We start from the raw sequence: 25,643 nt of genomic DNA on the forward strand, positions 1-25,643 counted from the left end.
TCGCAGACCACAGTTTGGGAACCCCTGCCCTAAGCAACCCAAAATACACATTTTGTTGTTGTGTGTACTTTTGTCAAGCACTCGATGCAACAAGGGATGGGAGAATTGGTTGGAGATATCTGTTGCTTCCAGCAAGAATGTATTTTGGATCTAATCCATTTTAAATTAACAACCAAATGCTAGTACTGCCTGCCTGGCTTCTCAAGAGGGGATTGTTTGGGTGGTCTCATTGTTCTTTTAAAAGCACGGCTGCTTATCATGTCAGAACATCCCAAAGAATGGGCTATGCATGCCCAAGACAGTGTTGGGTTATTCTGTCTCAAACTGCCATCCTCCTTTTGCATGTCAAGCTGCTTTTGAAACTGACAGTGCAAGGATCTGTTCTTTTTAAAATAAATAAATAGCCAAAAAAATCTCACTGAGCTCACTTCTTTGGATGCCTCTTTAGATTCCGGCCATTATCCTATTCAGGTGCTTGTATTGTCCTCATGTAACATTTCAATCCACATTCATACAAAGCCTTGACTAGGGATGGGGTTCAGTAGCTGGTTCCTATCCGTCTGAATTCCGACAGTCTGGCTGCTAGTACTGATCCGCCATTTTTTGTTCCTGACTGTTTTCGCAATTGCTGATTTGCGGGGTTTTTTCCAGCTAAAGAAACAACATAATTACTAACTAAAATGCTCACGATGTAGGCACTTGTTCCACTGATTTTTTTTCTATTTAAATATCAATTAGGCAGCGAATTGCCCATTAATTCTGTCTCTTGCCTCAGGCTAACTGCTGTGCTGCTTAATGAGGACTGTTCCCCACCCCCATTTTTGCTATAATTGTTGTTGTGCAGTACTTTTGATTGTTAATGGTGATTGTTATCATCTAGACAGAAGTTAAGAATGCATCAGCTTAAAGCAAAGCTAATTTTGTTGTTGTTGTTATGTGCCTTCAAGTCGATCCTGACTTATGGCGACCCTATGAACAGGGTTTTCATGGTAAGCGGTATTCAGAGGGGGTTTACCATTGCCTTCCTCTGAGGCTGAGAGGCAGTGACTGGCCCAAGGTCACCCAGTGAGCTTCATGGCTGTGTGGGGATTTGAACCCTGGTCTCCCAGGTCGTAGTCCAGCACCTTAACCACTACGCCACACTGGCTCTCGCAAAGCTAATTACAAAGACAATAATGTAAAATTTGGAGCGGATGTAAAAAAAACCCCACCATGCTGATGATAGGCGCGATCAGCTGCAAGAAATCAATGCTGGCCCGAAAACAATGCGGATTGTCGGATTATGTCAAAATCCGGTAATAAATCTGATTTAGAAAATATTCTCCCCCATCCCTAGTTGTGATTTAGATGTGCCCCTGCCTTGTTTTTTAAGAAGCAGCCATGAGGCAAGACCCTAAATCAAGTCCCACCAAGTTCAGTATTGTCTCCTGTTAAATGTATTTTACATGTGTGTTTTTTTAAAGCTATTGTAGATGAATTTTTGGTTTTTTTGAAATGGTATCCTCACATTCTCATTCCTCAGGAAAACCTGGTGCAGTTTACCCCACAATGGAATCATTAGTTAGAAATGCTTTACTGAAGGGACAAGGAGGAGTAACATGTCTTGGCTTCTCTCCGCAAGGAGCCTAATAGCGCAGACACACCCTAGAAGGAAAAAATGTGGATGGACCAGTTTCTTAATCTCATGCTGCCTCATATTTTGAAGTTACTTTCTGTGTTTTTAGTTTGCATAGCTTTGTTAAATTGATTCCATAGAGTAAGGAATACAAAATGGACCTGAATCTATTGATGTAACTATAAAAACTTATTGTCACAAAACTCTAATCGGGCAGAAATCCTGTTGCACTAAAACAGCTGCACAGAGTTGCACTGCTATGCACACATTGGAGTTCGTCCACCCAACTCAGTTGGGCTTGCTTCCAGTTAAGCATGCGTACAGTTGGGCTGTGTACTGTTATACCCACATATCTTGGATTCTTATTTTAAAAAATCCACCTTTTATAAAACCAAGCCATTTTATGCTTGTAGTTTTGGTACAGAGTTTAGTGAACTACAGTGGTTAAGAGATCTACATTTTGCAAGGGGGAAAAAGGTAAGTATAGCATTTCATGCTTTTAAGTTACGTGGGTGTGCATGAAGTCTCATTGAAATCTGCCTTGTTTTTGAGACTTAGGGCCTCATTGTAAAAAGAACTTGCCAAGTCAGCAGTCCAAGATCTCAGCCCCTCCAGCAGTAATGTTCTGTAGTTGACGGGAGGCTTCCTGAATGAGAGGAAGCTGCTTTCTTTAAGCTCAGCCTCTCGGAGAGCAGAGCTGCCTGTTACAAGCCCTAGAATCGATTGGCTTGCCTGCGCTGCTTCCTGTGTTGTGATTTGAAGCAAACAGGACGGAGTCCAACTAGCTGAAACAAGAAGGGATTGGAGCGCATGCTACCACCGTGCACGCATCACAAAGAACTCTTACAGCTCCTGGAACTTCGCTTTCTCTCTCTCTCTCTCTCTCTCTCTCTCTCTCTCCCTCCCTCTCTCCCTCTTTCAAACCACATCCTAACCAAAGTGCAACTGTCAAACAGAGAAGTATGATATACAAGGCAAGATGGGAGATTAGGGGAAACCATGTTCTGGTTAAGCAACTTTTCTAAAAAAGCTTTTCTTTCACAATTCCAAATTTTGAGTGGGGCTTTCAGCACATGATTTGAAAAGAAGAAAAGACAAAGAAAATGCTGTAAGTGCCTTCCTCCCTCTTTACCCCCTCCCAAAAGACCCTTGAGGAATTTCAGTAGCTGCAGAGAACATTTGGAAGATAGCTGTGCTGTTGCAGATACTTTTTACAATAGGACAATCTTGCCTTGCCTTCTTGCAGATATTTGGATGTTTTCCTTTTTTGTTTCCTGCTGTTAGAAAATTGCATATAGATTTGATCGGGGATAGTCTTGATAAAATGAAACTTTTGCTTCAGCCATTTTGCATTACCTCAGTTAATATGTAGTATGCAGAAAAACATGCTTTTTCCTGGAATTCTTGCAAATAAGGATTTTTTAAAATAAAAAATATAGTAATTGGTGTACTGCATTTTTTTTAAAGTAGGTATCATCTAATGGTTAGATCACATCTTTGTATTTATTAACTGCTATTCTTTTTATGTGGGTGTGTTTTGTCCTCATTATGTCAATGAGTGCTCTGTTGCTTTTGGTACATAAAGAATCACATGCAGACGAACGTTGGTTCCTTAAAACCCTGGATGAAGGGAGTCTGCCTTATAAAATTGGATACTGTGTTTCTAAGCCAGGCAGGCACTATCAGTTCCAGCTGATGATAAAACATGCCATTGTGACCATTTCGTTCAACTATGCTGTTGGATTAAGCATGGCACTTATTAGCAGATGATGCACAAAGCTATATTCAATTGACACTGGATACCACAGCTTGAACGAAAGTGCTCTTGACAAAAAATAGATTTGGGAGAAAAGATGAAAATAATATTTTGGTGTGAAATTGACATTAATAGAATTATTAGCTTACATTTTAATGCAGAAGAACTAGTGTCTAATCTCTCTTCCGCAGTTGTTGGAGAGAGGCATATCAGATTAGTCCAGTGATTCTCAAACGGTGCGCCCAGGCACACTGGTGCGCCCTAAGAGGTGGCTAGGTGTGCCTCAAATATTATGAAAGTATATTTTAAAAATGAGAAGAAACCCATTTGTATAGGGTAAGTAATAGTTTTCTATAGTTTATTTTTATTCATAGTTTAAAATATATTAATATATTTTTAATTTTGTACACGAAGTGCGCCAGAAAATTTTTATATGTTTTACAGTGCGCCGCGAACCAAAAACGTTTGAGAACCACTGGATTAGTCTGAATGAACTGGGGGGGGGTTTACAGAATGGCTTGTGTAGCTTAAGGGGCAATTGTAGGTTATGAGACGTTCTGGACTGCTGCTGAAACCAGCGTCCGTGTGTTGAATTATATCATTCCATAATGCAGAATGAAAGTTACGTTGTCCCCTGATGTCATCACATTGTACGTTTCCCAGCCAGGGAATAGGGTAAAAATTACCCTGTATTGCAGAGGGACGGAGGGGGTGAACACAACACAAGATGTCACTTTCTCCAGCTGCTCCATGTTTCTTGGAACATGTGCTTTCATTCTTGGACAGCATCTTCAGGGAATCGGGGATCATATTAGCAGATGGGGGGGAGGTTCCTTTTATCTTAAAGATGCTGTGTTTACCATTTCCTAATAAGTACCATGCTTAACCTGACAACATAGTTGAATGAAACTGTTGCAGTGGCATATTTTGTTAGCAGGACTCAGCTTGGCAAGGTGCACATGACTCTCATATTGGTTTGGCGTTCAGTAGCTTTGCTATAGAGATGCTGCCTGAATGGGAGCCTATACCCATCGCTTCTGCAGAAATAAGTGTAAAGAAGGGAGGGAGCAAATGCATTTTAAAAATGTTTTATAATTGAAATTATTACATTTAATATATGCTTTTAGCTGCTTTAAGGAATTCAGTATAAAAACAGGCTGCAAATCTTTAAAAAAAGTCCCTCTTCCAGGAAAACATTCCAGGTATGTGAATACAACTGACCTAAAGTGGAAGGAAATATTTTGTAAGGAGACAGAAGAGTGAGAAAGGGTGGGGACCACTACGTTCACAAAAATATATCCTTGTGGGCTTCTCTCAGGAGGATGTCTTTGACTTGATACTGCCTTGAAAAAGATTTTTCAGAAATAAGAACCATTTCCAAACATTCTGCAAAATGTTTGCTCCTAAGAATTTATATATGTGCTGATTTATCATTCTATGAAAAGGTGGAAGAAACCTGAAGACCATCTAGCTGAAAGTCCTGTGACTGAATTAACATTGTCCATATACATAATTTATTGATAATGTTATTGTCTTTTGTAAATCTTAGAGTTTTTTTACAATCAAACAGTATATCAGTTTTGTTAAATAAATAAAATAAATAAAAATATATTAGCTTAATAATCTTGGGGGAAAGCTGTAGATCCGTGGTAGTACACATGATTTGCATGCAGAAGGTCCCAGGTTTCATCCTTGGCTGGAAAAGATCCCTGTCAGGAACTCTGGAAAGCCCCTGTCAATTCTGAGTTACATGCCTGCTGTAGAGCATCTGTGGCAAGGGAGCTGGAGGGCCAGGAATTTTTGTTGTACGTTGTTTTTGAAACTACTGCTCTGAGATGTCCATTTAACTGCCCTTCCCAGGCGCATATGAAGGCTCAGAAAGCAAGCAAGGAACAGCAACTTGATATGATGAACAAGCATTGCAAGCACCTTGAAAGCCGCCTGGATGACATGCTGTCTCGGATTGCAAAGGAAACTGAGGAAATCAGGGACCTGGAGCAACAACTCACAGATGGTAAAAATGGCCTTCCAAAAATAGTCTGTTGCTGTGAGACTTTCTCATACTTTACATAACTTATACAGGTCTTACACTCCACAAGCAACAGCTCCCAGGTATATGTTCACAGGTTCTTAAAAGCACTGGTATGTTTTTGTTTGCTCCAGGAAACACTTCTTTAACGTACGCAGCAACCATGTTTGTTATATGAAGTGCGGAACTGCCCTTAATATATGGTCTCCTTGGAGGATTGTTGAACTTCTTGTTGTGAATTGCAAAGGAATTTGCCGTAACATATCACGTAGTACTGGTTGGCAGCTAGATAGAACCCAGGGGAAGAGACTAAGCCCCATCCCCCTCACTTATTCTTTCAAGCACATTGGTACCAGATCTGAAAGCAGAGAAACAGTGTTCTGCCTCTCTTGGCAAGAAACCCATATGTGGCCTAATGGATGGGTATCCGGGTATCTTTCCATCCTAGGATGCCTTATCCAATAGATTCAGGGCAGGTCATATGGGCTGTCAGGTGCCTTCTACTAAGGACGGGGAGAAGTTTGATTCAGGTCACATTTAAAGCAAATCTACCTAATTTGCACTTTTCGAAACATCCAAATTCACTTCTATCTGAATTTTGCAACGCAGTTGTCCAACCATTTAAAAATGCATGCAGTAGGGGAAAGCGTGCATAAAAATGAATATATAAGTGAAAATAATATTAAAATGCATTATATTAAGAGAACATAGCTTGCAAAAATGTGTACATTATAACTGCATACAAAACGTGTTTACTTGGAGACATTTGCACTAAAAAGCTGACAAATCTTTACGAGGATTTTTTTCTTTAACTTGCTGCAGAAGTGTGGAGAACTGAATTTAAAACTGGAAAAATGAGAAAGTGAGGGAACTGAAATTGACAGATCTGTCCATACTTAGGTGGACTATTGTTTAGTCAACTGGAAATTTGTATCCTGAAATTATTTCCCATTGGTAGTTAGAGGCCTATTGGTGGAGATAAGTTTCCTAAACAACTCTTGTTGGCTTTTTCCCACAGAGCAATAATAATTATATAAAAGTTAGATCTGTTAGGAAAGCAAGATAAGCTGACAGCACTACCAAGAAATGTGATAAGAAACAAAACTATTGTACAATTAGTGATGAACAGATTTCTACTTCAGTAACTTAATCAGTGAACTCTTCTTGGCTAGGTTTAAAGAAAAATGTATGGTTTCGGTGGGGAAATGATGTCATTGCAATCCTTCATTGCTGGGTTTCTTTTTTTTTCCTTCTCCCTCCCCCCTTTTTTTATGTTGCTGTACTTGGCTGTTTGTTTCATTGGACCAGTGTTCTTTTTCAAATTGCTTTAGGTTTTTCAAATTGCTGTCAGGTTGCATATTGTGCCAAATGGCAAGGATCCAATTCTTAAAAAAAAAAAAAAAGTTTGGTAAATGTGACTATGTTATCCGTTCAGATAGTGAAATCAAAGGCCCTCTCTCCCGTGTAAGTCTATTTTGAGATGTGCTGAGTGACGTCACCTCAGCTTCAGCTGATCAAAGATAGGTCTTGTGTCCTTCTGGTGTTCGTTTGCCAACTGAAATACATCTCTCCTTGTATTTCTTAACTCTTTCTCCTCCGGCGTTCACAGGCCAAATAGCAGCCAACGATGCCTTGAAGAAAGACTTGGAAGGAATTATCCTTGGGTTACAGGAATATCTGGAGAGCGTTAAGAGTCAGGCCAAGCAAACCAGTGATGAATGCAAGGAGCTGCAGAGGGATAAGGAGGCTTTATTGCAAAGGTTGGAGGAACTGGAGGATGAGAGAAACCAGCTGGAAATAGTTGCCATGGATGCAGAAAACCTGAGAAAAGTAAGATGGAGGAACAGTTATGTCCCCAAATGTCCTGCTGCTTTTCCCCACTTCACTGGCAAACATTTTAGAACCTAGGGCAAGACTCGGGTATCCAGATCAGCAGAGCCCTCTTGGTATGTAGTTTTTAAAATTTATACTGAATTCCCAAAAGTTTCGATGAACAAGCTGGGATTTAAAGAATCCGGGGATCCTTAAGGACCCAAGTTGTTAAGGGCCTTGTAAATTAACAGAAGAACCTTGCACTTAGCCGGGTAGCATATGGGCAAGCTTTTAAGCACTAGAATTTTGTGCTGGAGTTCTGTTCTCCTACTCTCAGAGCTTTGGGGGTTGGCAGCTCAGGAGAGGGCATTATCTGTGGTGGCCCCAACACTGTGGAATTCCCTCCTTGGCAGAGTACATCCAGCATCTTTATTTTACAGTTTTCATTACTTGCTGAAGGCCCATCTCTTTGCTCTGGCCTTTGAAGCTGAAAAGTATTTTTATGGCCTACTCCAAAACGATGATTTAATGTGGTGCTGGGATGGTTTTTTTTAATGGTGGTGGCTTTATTTGTTTTAAAATATATAATTTTGTATTGTAGCCCACCTTGGGGCCTTATGGTAAAAGGCGGGTAATAAAAACCAATAAATAAATAAATTTTATTGCCAACTGTCTATCTTGGCAAAGATGAGCAAGTGTGTGCTGTGCCTGCCCCCTCTCTTTATCCCAGTTTTACCTTTCGACAGGCATCGCACAGCCACCTGTTGCAGTGCATGGCATCATTGCTTCCTCAAACAGCGCACAGCAAGGTGTGCATGCTCTGCTCAGACATCCTGCTAGTCATTCCAGCAACACCACAGCTGTCCACCCTTGAGTGGAAGCACCTGACGTGGAAAGGTTGTTGCATCCCTCCCTGCTTGTGTCTCCCCTGCAAACGTACATTGCTGGGAGGGAGTTGTATCAACTAAGTTCTACTCAGAATAGACCCATTTGTATTAATGTACCTAAATTGGTCATGTCCATCAATTTCAGTGGGTCTACTCCTTGGAAGAGAGCTTTGCGGATACCATGGACCGCGAAAAAGACAAATAATTGGGTGTCAGATCAAATTAAACCAGAACTGTCACTAGAAGCTGAAATGATGAAACTGAGGTTATCATACTTTGGATACATAATGAGAAGACATGATTCACTAGAAAAGAGAATAATGCTGGGGAAAACAGAAGGGAGTAGAAAAAGAGGAAGGCCAAGCAAGAGATGGATTGATTCCATCAAGGAAGCCACAGACCTGAACTTACAACATCTGAACAGGGTGGTTCATGACAGATGGTCTTGGTGGTCACTGATTCATAGGGTCGCCATAAGTCGTAATCAACTTGAAGGCACATAACAACAACTCTGAGTAGAACTAGCACTGGCTACAACCCAGGATTGGGAACCCTACTTTTGCCAACAAATATGTGAACTTCAAAGGATTGTGTTGCTTATGGGGGCTCCTAGTCCTGTGATAGAGCTGCGTTACGCTGCAATCCAGTACACACTAACCTGGGTTAGTGGCATTTAATGGCAAATGCAATTCAATATAAACAAGTGTAAAATTATGCATATTGGAGCAAAAAATCTGAAGTTCACATATACGCTCATGGGGTCTGAACTGGCGGTGACCGACCAGGAGAGAGACCTCGGGGTTGTAGTGGACAGCACGATGAAAATGTCGACCCAGTGTGCGGCAGCTGTGAAAAAGGCAAATTCCATGCTAGCGATAATTAGGAAAGGTATTGAAAATAAAACAGCCGATATCATAATGCCGTTGTATAAATCTATGGTGCGGCCGCATTTGGAATACTGTGTACAGTTCTGGTCGCCTCATCTCAGAAAGGATATTATAGAGTTGGAAAAGGTTCAGAAGAGGGCAACCAGAATGATCAAGGGGATGGAGCGACTCCCTTACGAGGAAAGGTTGCAGCATTTGGGGCTTTTTAGTTTAGAGAAAAGGCGGGTCAGAGGAGACATGATAGAAGTGTATAAAATGATGCATGGCATTGAGAAAGTGGATAGAGAAAAGTTCTTCTCCCTCTCTCATAATTCTAGAACTCGTGGACATTCAAAGAAGCTGAATGTTGGAAGATTCAGGACAGACAAAAGGAAGTACTTCTTTACTCAGCGCATAGTTAAACTATGGAATTTGCTCCCACAAGATGCAGTAATGGCCACCAGCTTGGATGGCTTTAAAAGAAGATTAGACAAATTCATGGAGGACAGGGCTATCAGTGGCTACTAGCCGTGATGGCTGTGCTCTGGCACCCTAGTCAGAGGCAGCATGCTTCTGAAAACCAGTTGCCGGAAGCCTCAGGAGGGGAGAGTGTTCTTGCACTCAGGTCCTGCTTGCGGGCTTCCCCCAGGCACCTGGTTGGCCACTGTGAGAACAGGATGCTGGACTAGATGGGCCACTGGCCTGATCCAGCAGGCTCTTCTTATGTTCTTATGTTCTGGGAGTAAGTCCCATAGAACCCAGTGGAGTCTGAGTAGACATGTGTTGGATTGCAGCCTTAGTTCTCTTTTTCTGTCAAGTGGCCGTTGTGAAGTGTCAGATCTGTTGGGAAGGGGTACAGTCCCTTTCTAGCAGTGATACATGCTGCAGCTGCATGAATGGAAAACGGAGCATACAAATAGAAAGCACTCCTTTGGTTCCAGGAAATGGCAGACATCGAACAGGCACTTGAGGAGCAGCGAGAATTCAACGAGGCCCTGCAAGAGGCCCACAGGGAACTTAGCACTTATGAAGCTGAGCTGGAGGCTGAACTGAAGGCCCGAGACGCTGAAGCCAATCAGCACAAGGAAGAACTGGAGAGGCTAAAACAACTTAGTCAAGTAAGAGTTCGGCTGTTGGGTCTGCTTTAATTTGGATCCCTGCACTAAGCAGGGGGTTGGTCTTGATGGCCTTATAGGCCTATTCCAACTCTACAATTCGATGATTCTATGACAGTCACAGAGAAAGAAGCCTCCTTACACCTTTCCGATTTCCCCCAACCCATGTAGATTTCAAAACTTGGCTTCATTTTAACTTTTTTTTTAAAGTCATCTGTAAAGAATAATGGGCTGTATCCAGAGTTCTGTGTCCGCTAGTGCAAGGGCTCTTGTGCTAGCAGATGAGTGAGTTTTAATGTTGCGCAGCAGAGGAATCCTGCACCCTTTCAGGTTGGCGGTGGTAGCAAGGAGGGAAGAGCTCTACGGTAGGGGTGCCTTTCACCTAGTTTTTTTTGCTGTAGCCGTGCTGCCGGCTTTCCTGTTTCACTCCGCAGTTGCTAGAACTGATGGGACTCTGGCTTTGTAACACAGTAGCTGGGGAAAGAGGGCCAGGAGTTGAATTGCTGCCACATTGTCATTGGAGAAGTTGCGGGACTTTGCCTTCCCTAGCAGCCCCCTGCCATAAGGAGTCCGTTAGGTAGGCCTGCGTAAATTATGACCCACTGAGAAAAATGCAGCTAGATGTATAGCTGGATGGATGGCCCATAAATGAAGGGCTTCTTAGCCTCTTCAGTTCAATGGGAAATAGCGCTGAGCTGCTAAAACATTGCTCTGCTTGGTAGCAAAGGCTAATCTAGGTGAGTCTAAAGCCCTGGCCCAAGGGAGGCATGTTAGGGACATGGTGTTAGCTCATTGCTGATGTGCAAAAAAAGTAAAGGGTATACAGCACTCATCCTATATAACATCCTAAATGATTGATTGACGTTCAGAACTGCTTTACAATCCACATCCAAGATACTGCCCCGGTTTGTACATTACACGTGGGCACATTTTGAAACTGAGAAACTGTTGTGGGCACCCTCCCCATACTGCAGCCACACTTACTCCCCCTCCCCCTGCAGCAATTAGGCCTGACAAATGTTTTAGCTTTTTTTCCCAAGCTAATGTGGGGGCAATCTCCCTAGAGAGTGCAGCTAAAAAGGGAAGGGTTAATCCTTTCCAGCTGCAATCTCCAGGAAGATCTCTCTCTCTCTCCCTCACATGCACATACAGAACAATTATGAGGCTTGAAAAACTGTCGAAGCCAGTATAAACTTTTTTCAAGCCTAATTGCAATGGGTAAGATGTGATACCAGAGTCACAAATCCCTCCTTAGCTATGACCCCCCCCTGCAGTTAGACTTGAAAGAAGTCTCCTATTAGCTACAGTAGATGGCTTTTTTCAAGCCTGATTGCAGAGGAGGAAAGGCGAGATTATGACACTTGTCACAGTGGTGCCAGGGAAGACCTTGGTGGGTTACGTGCGTCCGCTGAATTGGCAACTCCTAGAATAAGCCATGGTGAACGGTTTAAAGGGATTGAGCAGCGTGCTGGTACTAGCACACTGCTCAGTCCAGAAAAGCCACGAATCATTACTTAATGTTATGTGCAAAAGACACCAGTCACAACAGCCAGACTAGCAGAAGATGAGAAATGCATTCATTTTAAGGACTGTCAGTATCTTCCTTAGAAGAAAGAACAGTTCTTGCAAACTACACCTTCTGTTCAATCATCCTCTAATTCAGTTTTCCTTAGAAAAAAATGAAAGCTATTCTTGCTGGGGGTTTTTTAATGGATTTTTTTTCTTTTGGGGGCGGGGTAGCTGGAACATTCTGCCCTCCAAGCTGAACTTGGCAAAGAAAGACAGGCCTTAAAAAATGCCTTAACCAAAGCACAATTATCGGAAGAGAGAGAACAGGAAAATAAGAAACTGCTTTCTCAGCTCAAACAACTGCAGGTGGAGTATTTTTTTCTTTTTTCTTTCGTCTCTGAAAGAGCATGTGTGATATATAACCTTCTTCAGAAGGCTCTAGCTGTTGAAAGTCAATCATGCAGCCATGCTGTGTATTCTGTCTTAATGCATCTGTTAAAAATTAACGAGAGCTGTATCTCAGAGGAGTCAGCTAGAGTTATCTGGGAAAATTAACACTCCTTTTGTATTAATTGTTCCCTGTGGCAACTGGGTGTGTAGCTCCTCAAGACGACTATGCTAGTGAAGAGGTGCAGTAAAATAAGTGTTGCATTTAGTCTTCTTACCTTTATAAAATCAATGCAAGAAGCAGAAAAGATAAATTACATGGGAAGCATATAATAGCGGAACTGTTCTTTCAATCTGTTTGTTACAGAAAGACAATGATCTTTTGAAACAACAGCTTAAGGATACTCAAAATCAACTGAATCATGCAGTCAGTAGTTTAATTCATCCTGAAGAAGTCTTGGCTCGTGTGAGTGAACTCAAAAGAAAGCTGCAGACTGGGGCAGAAATCAGGTGAGCTCAAACTGGAGGTTTCATGTTGTGATCGGAAGGCAGAAACACACCTGCAAACACGTGGCCAGTTCATGCCCTGGGAGCAGTGGTACTCCCAGGTGTACATCTGCCAGTGTTTGAAGATGGGCATCTCCTTTTCAGATGGTGTACAGAACTCTTTTCTGCATTTGTATGAAGTGGCCTTCAGACTCAAAACGCTGTTAGCATCAAACTGGACGGCAGAGACTTGGGTCTGGGGAATCTGAATCTCCACCAAACATCTAAAAACAGTCAGACCTTTCTGTCGCCCACCACTTCTTTCCTGTCCTTATCTTCCCCACCATCAGCAGCCACTTTTTCCCCATCTGAAGTTCCGACATGTGTGTTTGCTGTAGCTGGAAAAAAACAGCTGGGTCAGGAGAGGGTGGGTGGTGAAAGAAGTGCCTTTCCCCTACCCACTTGCCACTTCTCTTCAAATTCTGCTGCCCTGCTGCTTTTTAGATGTTTTGGCACAGACCTCCACAAATCTAGGTTTAGCCATAAGACACAGGTCTTAAGTTGGTGGTAAGCCTTGTCTGCAGTTCTCCATAACTTTTTTTCCCCTTGCATAACTGATTCTTCCAGGTCTCATAACTCAAAGGATGTTTTAGGGGAAGGCCTTGCAGATCTACAGAAACAGTTTGATGAGATCCTTGCTCATTCTCAGCAAGAAAATGAGGCAGTCCGGGCCAGAGAGAGAGAGCTGCAGAAGGAGCTGGCATCCCAGCAAGCTAAGCTGGAAGAGGCACAAGAAAAATACAGGCTGGCCTGCAACAGAGCTGCAGAAGCCAAGGTAAGAGAACTGCATGTTGCACAAAGGGGTGCAAAAGGTTACTCTTAGTTTCCAGCTTCCAGAGAGATAGCTGTGTTGATCTGTTGCAACAAAGAGCCTTGTAGTATCTTAAAGGCAAGCAGGTTTATTGTGGTATAAGCTTTCATGAACTAGAGACCCCTTCATCAGATGTCCATGAAAGTGTTCGCTGCACAACTCTTAAAGAAAAATGTCCCACAATTATTTTGGCAGAAATCTTGTATAATGATCAATTTCATGTCAATCCTTTGTGAGTGTGTACATGGTGCACCTCTGTCTTCCTTCAAATCCCTCTTCAAAATCCAACTTTTCTGTGGTGTCATCCTAATCCTTACCTCCAACTTTAACTGAAGTCGCAATCTTATACCCAGAATTCAATGGAAGAATATTGTATTGTATTGTATTGTATTGTATTGTATTGTATTGTATTGTATTGTATTGTATTGTATTGTATTAAGTTCTATACAAAGTAGATCCACTGAAGTTGATGGACTTAAGTTAGTCATAACCATCAATTTCAATGGGTCTACTCTTGAGTAGAACTTATTTGGCTACAACCCAGTCGATTTACTTTTAAGACAACAGGTACAGGATTGCACTGAAAGTGTGTATAACTGTGCCTGTTTGCATTCGTCGCTCATTACTCCTATCTCTCCTTCCTTTGCCTTGATGTCAAATTCTGATTTATAAACTGTTTGAGGGCATTTTATGAAATTGTAAAGCATCATATGCACTGATATCGTTGTATAAATAAGTATAATATTGAAACAATTCAAAATAGGAGTGATTTTGCGCTGCCTTTTTGTGGTGTGCCTACAATTTGCAGTTTTGGAAAAAGAAGCAGATATAATTGTTTGGAAAGGAGGTAAAAGATCAGAGGCCTTTGCCAAATTCCCACTTGCTGTTAACTTTGTGCCCTGGCAATATAAATATCTGAAAGATACTTAATAAAAGCTCTCATCATCCTTCCTTTGTTTCATGCATTTCAACTTCAGATTAAATCTGAGAAGAGACAGAATGAAGCCAGAGTTCAACAACTAGAGAATGAAATCCAGCACCTCTGTGAAAACCTGAAGAGCATGGAGGAAATCCAGGGCCTCACAGATCAGCAGCTTCAAGAAGCTGATGAGGAGAAAGAGAGAATTCTTGCTCAGCTGCAAGATCTGGAGAATAGGGTAGGGATGTTCCTATTGAAAAGTATGTGAACAGTAAGACAAGCCCTTCTGCACGACACTTCACAAAAATGCCTAGGTGTTTGCTTAACTTTTAAGCGATTGGAGCAGGATATATGTGTGTTCAGGTATGTGTGTTGTTTTGTCACATCTGTTGAATAGCATTTTGCCTCTCTTTCAGAAAAAAGTGGAAGATGCCAAAGCACGAATGCAATTTCTTGATATCGATAAAGAACTGAGGGAGTTAAAGAGAGCAATATCAGCTTCAGATAAACAAGCAGCAGCAGATCTCTTTGCAGCCAAAGATCAGCTCAGGTCACTTCACGGGACTGTATGCAAAATTAACCAGGAACGCAGCAAGGTACATAATTGGTAAAATTGTAAATCTGAATGAATAGTGTGGCTCAGTTATTGGATGCCTGTCATTTAGGCATACATTTCTGGATTGAAGCATGGAAGCAACTTTCTTGATTTTATTTATTAATGAAGTATCATACAGTTATTAACAGGATGGACTGTGTACATGCCTATATTGAGTGCCTCAAATAAAGAAAGAGTAACAGAGATGGGGTGAAACCACTGCTTTGACCAAAGTTCAGATTTTCATCTAGCTGTTCACTGAGAATCAATGTGATTACTATAGCCTCAAGCAACAGCAATATATCCAGGGTACTCTCTGGCTCCTTACTTGAGGAAGGCAGCATTTGGCTGTAGGGTTCAGCACAATGCTGGCCCCTATTTGACAAGCAGCATCAATACATAGGACTTCTGCACTATCAATTTGGGTGAATCCAGCTGGAGGTACGCAAATGCAAACGAGAAGCACAGATCTATTTCAGATGAGAAAATAAACCAAACATCAATTCCTGCAAGCTTCCTTATTTGTAATCAATACTGAATTTGTTGCTTATTTATTACATGCAGTCTTGTACCCAGTGTTGCTTGGGAATTCTAAGAAATCGGATTTGAAATCAGTGGTAAAATCAGTGCAGTTTTGAAAGGTTCAGTCTGCCCTCTTGATCCAAAATGGCACCCATCCAAACACATACGAAAACCTGCTCCTTGATTTCAGGAACCATCATGCAAGGCTGTATTACGATATCATAAGAGGTATCCAAATGCATAGTGAACAGACAGACAAACTTTCCAAAATATATAGTACATGTGTTTTTGCTGCTGTTTGAAAGGGTCTGTTGCATTTGTTATTATATAGTTTTTATTGTAATGTGTTGCTCTTTTTGTATTGCATTGTGCTTTATGCTCTTAAAGTGTTGTAAGTCACTCATGTCACAAGCAACTAGTAAATTTAATAAGTAGTAGTAGCAGAAATACAAAACACCAGCAGCTGTGTAAAGTATGTGAAAAAGCTTTTTTCCTCGCTGTAGGAACTTCAGGAAGCAGAAAAATTCTGTATGCAGGCCACTGAGGCTTCTAAAGATCTTGCCAGAGCAGAAGCAGAAATAGAATTGTTGCAGAAACTTCTGAAAGAAAAGGAGGAGTGGGTAAGTTATCAGTCATCTTACTGCACGTATTGTTCAGGAACTCTAAGCTGAGAGGCAAGAGTGAAATATTCCTACATGAATATGAAAAGTACAAGGGTCAGTTATATGTTTCCAGTTAAGTCCTTAAAATATCCCTTGTCAGGTTATTCGTTTCCAGGGAGAGAAAATGGGTTCAAGGAAATCCCAGGGAGATAGGAATTGACGGAGCCAGTCATGACATCTGCCTGGAGAGCGAAGTCAGACCATGGCATGTGAGCCTAAGACTTGCCTCCTTTTACAACCTGATTCAGAATATAGGGTCAGACAAGTCCTGTAGGATCTCTGGCTACAATTTTTGATATTATGCCATCAATTTGTGAAATTGTTGCTTCTGTATTGCAGTGTTGTGCCAGGTTTTGCTTTATTCCAACATATGCGAGGCCCAAAGGGTTTTGACTAACATGCTTTTTAATAGTTTCAGAGTGAAATGGGAAAGGCTGATGCTGAGACTGCAGCTTCAGCTTTTCGAAAAGAGGAAATGGATAAGTTAAAGGAGCTGCTGAAATGCCACAAAGAAGAAATTGACCGACTGCGCAGTGCATTAGAGCAGGCTCGGACAGGTAATGTCCTTAACCAGCTTGATCCATCAGGAGCATGTTTTGGTCAGGACTGACAATGTGGCTGCCAAAGCACAATTAATTTGTCAAGGGAGCACTCAGTTTCTTTCAGTTGTGGCATAGACAGAATGCTTAGCCTGATTGGGGAATTCTTTTAATTACCTATAGCTCCACAAATATTAGTGGGCTAAAAATATAAATTCTTTTGCAGGCAATAGGGAAGAAATTGACAGCATATTGAATGAAATTTCTGCACTCAAGCATGCCATCTCTCACCAGAATGATGCTATCACCAGCATAATGGAGCCGATCAAACAGAGAGGACATCTGTATTATATGCCATCATTATCACAAGTATGGAAACCAGAGTGATATTTAATGGAAAGGAATCAGATATGGGAATCTTTCCTTACTTGCCTTAAAAGTGCTTAATTGAATTTAGAAAAGGTTAATTAGGACAACTTCTGATTTTCCATCAAGATACCTATAGCTGGGAAGCACCGTTTTTATTTGAAGCTTCTCTTTTGCCTCAAAGCTAGATGGCTTATAAACAGAGAATCTCCCAAGTTAACCACAGATAATTTTGCTAAGCCAAGGATAATATTTTGAGCTTCCTAAATCTGAGGTCTAAATTACGCATTTTTTAATTAATTTATTTAACAAGATTTATATACTGCTTAACCATAAATAAAACCTCTGAGTGGTTTACCCTTCTCCACAATATGACAATGCAGAGGCCAATTTGTACGGGAGGAGCAGATGATCAACCAATTCTCTACTTTTTTATTTTTGCTTTCCTCAGCCCTGCTCGCTTGGGGTAACACACATATGAAAACAAGCCACAACTTCTCTACGCAGCTTGTTGAACTGCTACAACTTAGGGGGTTCTGTAGCAAAATGGCTGCAGAGCCTTCATTCATATAATTACCCCTTCTGCAAATGGTAGCAGTTCCTTCGCATATTGATTTTTATTTAATTGTAGCACATATTTATTTAATTGCAGCATGTATAGCTCAGTTCTTGTGTCATGGTAATGCTTAGCCTTGATTTTTGTAATTAGAAATCCTCTGGTTTTGCCCGGTGGATTTCCAAATCTGTTAGTAAATCATTTTTGTGTTTGCTGTGTGTTGCAGCCCCTCAGGCTTTACTCCAAGCCACTACCCAGAATAAAATTGACTTAGTCACATCTCAGTAGTTAGTTATTACTTATAATAGCCTTGTTTACATATGGAATCGCAGCTGCTACCAGATATTTGTTTATTTAACCATATTTATATACCGCTTGCTAGAACAAAAGACCTCTGCGCAGCTTATAAGACAATCTAAAATATTCACGTAAAATATCAGTAAAAAATCAACATTAAAAACAAGTTACATTTTTTAAAAAATCAGTATTTTTAAAACATAGCTACTAAAGTCACATGTCAAAATTACATGCCTGAGTCAGTTTGTTGGAACAAAAAATATTTAGCAGGTAGATAGACAATGCGTTTAGCTTTGAGGCAGAGTTAACTTGGATGGGGCAGATTACAGAATTAACCATTGTCCTGTATTTTGGCATTCACACTTAAAGTTGCACATGCGGGAGCTTTTGCTTCCTTCTGCTGGTGCATTTAGACTTTCTGCACCGTGAAGAACAGCCCTTGCTCCTCAGTCTTCCAGTTCCTTATCGAAGAGCACACAGAGGCTAGTGGGGACTTTCTCCATGGAATATCTGCCTTAACATTGGTTATTTATTATACTTACTTTTGCTTCTTAAAAAATGTTTTCAAGGCAACTACTCCGGCATCTCAGAGTACCAAGGATTCCGGCGTTGGCCTGCAGTGCCCCATGTCGACCCCAATTACAAAAGGACATGGGGAGGGAGGGCAAAGCAAGAAGGAATGTCCCATCCCCCCTGCTGCAAGAGGGTGCAGGGTGCATACACCAGTCAGGAGTGGCCTGCAGGAATCTCCTTCCAATGGAGGTAAGCCGGTAGGATTGTCTTCCAGTGTCTGGCCTTGACAGTTGTTCATGTGCCTTTTCATAGCTGCCTAGCAAGGCGCTGTTCTCTGTTTGTGTAGGACAGCCTTTCCCAACTAGTGGGCCACCAGATGTTGTTGGACCACAATTGTTGGCATTAGGCCGTACTGCCTACGGATGTTTTCATCAGGTCTGAAAGAGTTACAAGCATGTGTCTGAAGGAGCAGCGTTATCAGCTAAGACTGGCCTGGGAAACGGACACGTTGCCATGGAAACGGGTGATAACAGCTTGGGAAAAGTGCTAACTGTTTTCTATTGCTGTGCTGTTCTCTCTGTGTCTTGCCTCTGAAATGAGAACTTCTCCTAGAAGGGGGGGGAACTCTACATGTATCTACTTTTAAGCCTTTGGCCTTAATGTCTAGTAAAGACTCTTAAACTTTCTCAAGCCTCTGTGATGATTCTTTACCATCTTACATCCAAACGTAACGTGTTGTTTCACGCAAGAACCGCCAAGCATCAACAAATTCCCATCTTTCCTGACCATTGGCAATGCTGGCTGAGGCTGATGGGAGTTGGGGTCCAACAATATCTGGTGGCCCACTAGTTGGAAAAGGCTGGTGTAGGAGACCTAAGTTTCTGTACCCTATGACTTTTTTGTCCTGCTGAAGGTCCATTTTTTGGTTGTGTTTCTATCCCCAACTTGTACCAGGGACTTTCTTAAGTGTGTTATTAACCTCTAACTCAGATTATTTTTCCTGAATCCCAAAATGCAGGGATCCAAGATAATGGAGAAGTGAACATTCACAGCACCTCCTCCTTTGTGCCACCCCCCGGCTCAGTCATTTATACTCTACTGCCAGATGGTGCTCCACCCCCTCAGGCAACAGTGCTGTATGGCACATCTTCTCCAGTCTCAGCCAGTGGAGCACTGTTTCCTCCAACTGCGGTTATACCTGGTTCACCTCCTGCTGGAGCTCAGCTTATATATAGCCCTCTTCCTGCCAACTGTTCAGTGCCTCTTGTTCCTGTTGGAGTGCATCACTGCAACATTCCTGAGCATCATAACTTGGTAAGATTCTTGGCTCATTCGAGTCCAGTTTTTTAAATTAAAATAAACTTCCTCTGATTTGCTGTTGTGGCTAAGAGTGGATCAGCCATCACATCCTGCACCCTGCCACTTTGTCATGGGTAGTGTGAGAGGTGGGCACCTTTGACCTTCCCATTGACTGCAGTGGGAGGGAATTAACTGTGTCAGCCATGGTGTTGTGCTGGTTCCTGGGATGTGTTAGAGAAATGAAAGGACTTGGGATGTGGTGTCTTCTTGCATGTTTTCCACTGCTCTGCTGGCAGAACAGTTACCCTAGTGGTGTTTCCATGGGTAGTCCAGGGGACTTCCAGTGGTGTGAGAGTTGTTCTGCTGGCATACCTGCATCTCCGCTGGTGGAGCAGCACTTAACACTGGAAGGTCCTCAGGCCCCTTAATCAGCATATTGGTAAGGGTAGGATCGCTTTCTTAATCAAGAGTTTATAATTTTTAAGAAACTGATTCTAGCTTTTTAAATAAGCCTCTTTTTCCCCTATACACTCTTTCAAACAAAGAAATATGTGATGTACTTTGTGCATATTGGGAGAGAAGCGCCATCTGACTTCATATATGAAACTCAGCAGCATATCCTCTTGGTTAGAGAAGTAAAATGTGGGAATATTCTGGGAAATAAGTATTTACCAGTGCTGTAGGTTTCTTTCATTTTAAGGAACTGAATCAAAATAAAATTGGGGATTTACTCTCTTTTTGATACTCTTTCTATATCCTTTTTGCTGAGAAATACAGCAATTAACATTTTTAATGTAAAACACTAAATCTCAGCAACTGGTACAAATGGATACTTACACTACAATCCTCCAAGTATTGTTGTTTCCATTGCATATTCATGTGGTGTACACCATAATATTTGAGGCTGAGGTGCATGTCTAAACATACAATGGACAGAGCCATGGCCATTTGTGACTTCCAAGCATGTGTCTGCCACGTGCTTGCACATGTTAGAAGATGTATGTCTTCAACTCTTTCACTGACCTAGTTTGCACATAACACTAAACCATGGTTAACAGTAACCATAGTTAATAACCACAGTTAAAGCAGAGGCATCTTGCTGACAATCAAACTTTGGTTTATGGTGTCACAGAGTAGTCGAAAGCACCAGCAAGAGTAGCTGAGCCTTGAGAGCAGTTTGAATTATTTGTTGTCTTCACAGCTCTGTAGCTTTGGGGCAGTGATGGCTCCTTAACTTTAGTTAAGCAGGAGGTACAGGTTCATACATAATGCTTAGGTATGGTTAACATTAACTGAAGTTTATAAACCAACTGCAAACCTTGGTTAATGAGTGACTTTTAACCATAAGTAAACCATAGTTTTGCTGCCAGTCTGGGTTCACACATGATGCTAAGCCATGGTTTGATAAACCACGGTCTAGTGTTATTTGTGAAACCAGGCCACTGTTTTCTGCAGCATATGCAGTGAACATGCTGGAAGCATCATGTCACCACGTGAAGCACCCTTATATCATCAGCAAGAGAGACTGTCTCATTGCATTGCTTATATTCATCTGTTTCAGGAGAATGAAATCTCAAGGCTACAAGACAGCATAGAGAAGTTAAAGTCTCAGAGACGCAAAGGCGAGTGGCGGAGACCTTCTCATTGTGAACGTAATAGAGAGGCGGAAGAATTGCACCAGGGCATTCAAGACCTGTTGAGTGAAAGAGAAGATCTGGAGTTCCAAGTAGGAGAGCTGCGGAGGATAGCCCAGAAACGAAACAAACGAAAGTGAGGATGCTGTCTCAAATCTTTAACAAACAGGCCTGCTGAGTTTTTGTCTCTGTACCCTATGCTCAGCAGTGTCACAGCAGCCCTATTGGACGTGCACGTTCAGCAGAAAGGATTTAGGAAATTCTAGATCTGCCTTTTTCCAGGTCAGGTTGTCCCTTCTAGGCCAATATTGCTTAGTCAGACTAGCAGTGGCAGAAGGCTTCCCCATCATCTGCATGGAGTCTCTTTTTTCCTTGTGCGCATCTTGTGCGGGCTCCTTGTCTGATGCAGTCTCCAGTATGCTGGAGTGAATGTTGCATCCGCCTCTTTTGCTACATGTCATTCTTTTTGCTACCTAGCTGAGCTTGCTCGTTTCTCTTTTATTTCAAGCTGCCCACAGCCCTCTTCCCAATGTGAGGTCCTTTACCAGAGGCTAGTACCTTTTTTAGTTTTAGAGTTGTGGGTAATGTAGTAGCATTATGGGGGTGCAGTGGTGGGGGAAAAACAGTGCTTGAATTACAGGGGGCCAGAAGACAGGCAGCCCCTTACCTTTTGTGCCAGCCACCTTTGCTGTTTTTAGAAAGCTATGGAGAGACTGTGGTTTGGCTAAAATTAGAAAGAGACAGGGAGTGGGGCTTGTGGTTTTCATTAGGGTCCTTTTCCTTAAGAGAAGCTACACTACTAAAGGTTCTTGATACCTATTAGCTTTAAGTGTTAACTTCTTAACCTGTTTTAGAGACTTCATTGATGGATGCATGAATGGCCTGATTTCAGACCTGGAGTTAGAGAAATCCCTCCAGCACCGTGCAAACATCGTAGATGAAATAGAATGCATTGAAAAGACTCTTCTGAAGCGAAGGGCAGAACTCAGGGAGGCAGACAGACTTCTTGCTGAAGCTGAAAATGAACTTGAAAATACTCGGGGAAAAGTAAGGGTGTTTTGTTTTTAATTTTGTTTGTTCCAAGAAGACGCACGGAAACTTTAGATTACAAAGGAGTTGTTAAAACCTCCCACCTGTCACCATTTTGGCTGCAGGTAGAATGACAGATTCACTATGGGGCAAAAGTTCCTTTGGGTGGTATTCTGTGCTAGTCCTACTTAGATTAGACTCATTCAAGCTAATTGACGTTACTAACTTAGGTTCATTAATTTTGGTGGGTTACTCCGAGTAGGACTTAGTTGAATACAACTATGGTTGTGTAATAGGTGCACATTTAAAAAAAGAAGAATCCTGTCGGGGGCAGCTTCACTCTGCACTTGCAGCTTTGTGACATCAAAAACTCTTCCATAAGTGCATCCGTTTAAGGTGCAGGAATCCTGTTCCCCATTGGATCTAGCAAGCCTAAAACTGGAGGATTTCATTTACTGGCTACCAGTTGTTTACCGGGCCCTGTTCAAGGTGGTTTCGGCCCAGTTTATCTGAAGGAGCGCCTCCAGCATCACCAAATATGCCGCCTGACGAGATCAGCCGCGCAATACCTTCTCTCGGTCCCACCAGTTAGGACAGTGAGGCTGGTGTGGACCAGAGAGAGGGCATTTTTGACTGTGGCCCCCACCCTCTGGAATTCCCTTCCTTTCGATCTTCGCCATGCCCCCTCCTTGATAGGTTTCCGCCGGGCCTTGAAAACCTGGCTGTTCAGGCAGGCCTACGGGACCTCTGGGGTGGTTTAGTTTTAATATTGATATTATTAATTATTATTATGATTCTTGTGGTTTTATTGTATTTATTGATGAAATTGTACGTCGCCTAGAGTGGCCGTTGATTCGGCCAGATAGGCGACTCAGAAATAAAATTTATTATTATTATTATTAGTATTACAATTTTCAGTAAACTCCTCAACCCTTAAGGTATTTATCACATATCCAGCTAGCCCTATTTACCTTCAGCAACCCTTCCTGCAAGATTTCTAGCATTCACCCTCCACATCATCCTTATGTAGATTCACAAATTGGTGCCATGCTACACTCTGGGGCTAGTCCGACTGCCACAAAGCATCCCCTATGCAGGAGGCAGACTCTGATGGTGTGTTTTTTTTAATCTTTAAAAATGACAAAATGTGACAGATACATTTTAGTGTATTTGTTTTCCTGGCCGTACCTTTCTCCTCTGTGCTGATGAGGCAGAACAAGTGCAAAGTAACAGTGGAGTGCCTTCTACATTGACTAGTAGTGTGCGAGATAGATGTTGTTTCCAAACATCCTTTTTCTTTCTCTAGACCAAAGACACTATTCAGAAATACAACAGTGCTAAGCAACATTTGTCTCGGACTGAGAAAGAAGCTGAAGAGCTAGAACAACGGGCCCAGGAGATGGCTCTGAGGCTTGTAAAAGCAGATCAGCAACTAAGGTAAATGGGTGTTGCGTTCAGATCACATGATTTGGTCCCGTGCGCGTGTTGTGGTTTAGGAGACGCTTGCAGCTTCTGGGCCAGCAGGTCACATGTGACTGAGGAGAGAGAGGGAAGCTACCAATGTGTTTCTGGACTACCTGGACCTCCTAACTCATCTCGTTCAGTGACTACGTAACGGCTGTTCTGTGATAGACTGGAGTGCCTGGCAAGCAAAGGCACTGTTTGCATCCTGCCTTCTGGATCAATTGGAAGCCTGTTACAAGTGACAGATTTATTTTAATTTTTTGATAATTCTGCTGCTGGTTTGGTATTTGTCATCAAGGTTTTATTATAGTGTTGATTTGTTTTAATGGTGTGCTTAGTGATTTTGTTGTATGCCTCACCCCAGGGCCTCTGTGAGCCAGCATCTGATATACTATAATAGCAAATTCAGTCTCTAAGTAGGCAAGTAATGCATCCCTTGTTGTGCAAGGATGGCGCTAGCAGGCTTGGGGGAGGCCCAAGGTTTGCAGAAGTATAAAACCACTAGAAAACAAGCCCTTGGGGTGGGGGACCCACTCTGAAAAACAGCCTAGTGAGGGCTGAGCATAATGGCTATGGAATGCTGACTGTTGAAAGAGAAAAAGCGGTGTGTGCAAAAAATGGGAGGCATGTAGAATGGAAATGGAATATTCTGGTAATGGGCATGGCTGGCTACCTGAAACTCTGAACAGGAGCACACCATGCTGCAACATTTTTTTTGCAGGTCCCACTTGTATAAATTTACAAGACAAGTTTGAACCATAAAATAAAGGGCCTGGGTCCATAATCGAAAACTGCTGTGAACCACCCATGAAGTCCAGATGATAGCATGGGTTATAAATTAAAATAAGAATACCGCTCAAGAAAGTAAAGAGTTGCTAATGAAAAAGCTCCTGGTCCTCTCTGCATCCTCTCGTCTCCTGACCACAAGCTGGGACCAAAGCAGCTAGTAGTCCACCTTGAGCAACTTGGAGGAAAGGTGGAATATAAATGCACTAATAATTAAACAAATACACTTCTGCTGCAATACCAGGATCCCAGCCTCAGCCAACCTGCTGGGCTTTTTGTTCTTTTTTCTTTTTAATAATAATCCAGAAGCACCAATGTGGTGGTGATGGGGATGCTAGATTGTGCACTGCAGACAACAAGGTGCAGAGATTGAGGAGGGGGGTTCGTGCTTTTAGGCCTTGGGATGATCATCAGAACTAATGACTTAGTTAGCATGCACTTGGGGAATGAAAGTGGAGCAGAAGACAGATCAGCACACGCACAAACACAACTGCCCCTCCTTCAAGCATCTGCAGGCATGCATGCATTTGGGCATGTGGGAGGGGGGAAGCCCACAACTGCTGCAGCATCTTGGAAAGAGAGATTGGGGGGGACAGAGTGTAGGTGGAAGACAGGAGGGACCCTGGCACACACACAGCCTCAGAAATGGAGGGTGAGCAAGTCCTGTGCTTCCTCGTTGCTTCTTATCTCTGTCTTGGCTGAATTTGAGATCTGGGCGGCCTTGCAAATAAGAATAATTTTTAAAAGGAGGTGGCAGCGAAGCAGGAGCCAAGAAAGGCAAGCAGGCTGGCTGCCAGGAAGGAAGGGGGAAAACAGCCTTTCTCTCATGGATGACAGAGGTCTCCAAGTGGGTAGTGTAGCTCGCCCTACAGCTCAGAGACAGGAAACGCTTCAGCGAATATTTTTGCTGTTTCATGACGAAACACCGTTTACGGTAAGAACAAACTGTTCTTTCCTTGCAGCTGTGCTTTTTTGCTTCATGAAAAGCCCTCTCTTCTTCTTCTGAGCAAGGGTGTCGTCAGCAGTGGCAGTGCGAGGAGATGGGAGTCGGCAATAGTAAACTCCTCTTCTTCCTGGTAGCTCCACCCTCAGCCTCCTTCAGCATCTGCCACGTGTTTTATAGACAGAC

The 25,643-nt window shown here is 42.3% G+C and overlaps 1 protein-coding gene across 3 annotated transcripts in view; it reads left to right on the plus strand.

The window, feature by feature from the left end:
- CNTRL (centriolin) overlaps positions 1-25,643 on the plus strand; it is a 66,025-nt gene that overhangs the window by 24,969 nt on the left and 15,413 nt on the right. For 2 of the 3 annotated variants that reach the window (XM_061603585.1, XM_061603586.1), the window contains 16 exons: positions 5,232-5,385; positions 7,010-7,230; positions 9,907-10,083; positions 11,821-11,955; positions 12,344-12,486; positions 13,090-13,297; positions 14,311-14,490; positions 14,669-14,848; positions 15,873-15,989; positions 16,444-16,588; positions 16,797-16,939; positions 18,359-18,551; positions 19,321-19,616; positions 21,163-21,371; positions 22,090-22,282; positions 23,571-23,701. In XM_061603585.1, coding sequence (XP_061459569.1) covers positions 5,232-5,385; positions 7,010-7,230; positions 9,907-10,083; positions 11,821-11,955; positions 12,344-12,486; positions 13,090-13,297; positions 14,311-14,490; positions 14,669-14,848; positions 15,873-15,989; positions 16,444-16,588; positions 16,797-16,939; positions 18,359-18,551; positions 19,321-19,616; positions 21,163-21,371; positions 22,090-22,282; positions 23,571-23,701 — 2,825 coding nt within the window. Of the gene's footprint in view, positions 1-2,389; positions 2,724-5,231; positions 5,386-7,009; positions 7,231-9,906; positions 10,084-11,820; positions 11,956-12,343; positions 12,487-13,089; positions 13,298-14,310; positions 14,491-14,668; positions 14,849-15,872; positions 15,990-16,443; positions 16,589-16,796; positions 16,940-18,358; positions 18,552-19,320; positions 19,617-21,162; positions 21,372-22,089; positions 22,283-23,570; positions 23,702-25,643 lie in introns of those variants that run through there. The other variant, XM_061603587.1, reaches the window with a different exon arrangement.

Source organism: Rhineura floridana, chromosome 20 (genome assembly GCF_030035675.1).
Source record: "Rhineura floridana isolate rRhiFlo1 chromosome 20, rRhiFlo1.hap2, whole genome shotgun sequence".
Classification (NCBI taxonomy): Eukaryota; Metazoa; Chordata; class Lepidosauria; order Squamata; family Rhineuridae; genus Rhineura; species Rhineura floridana.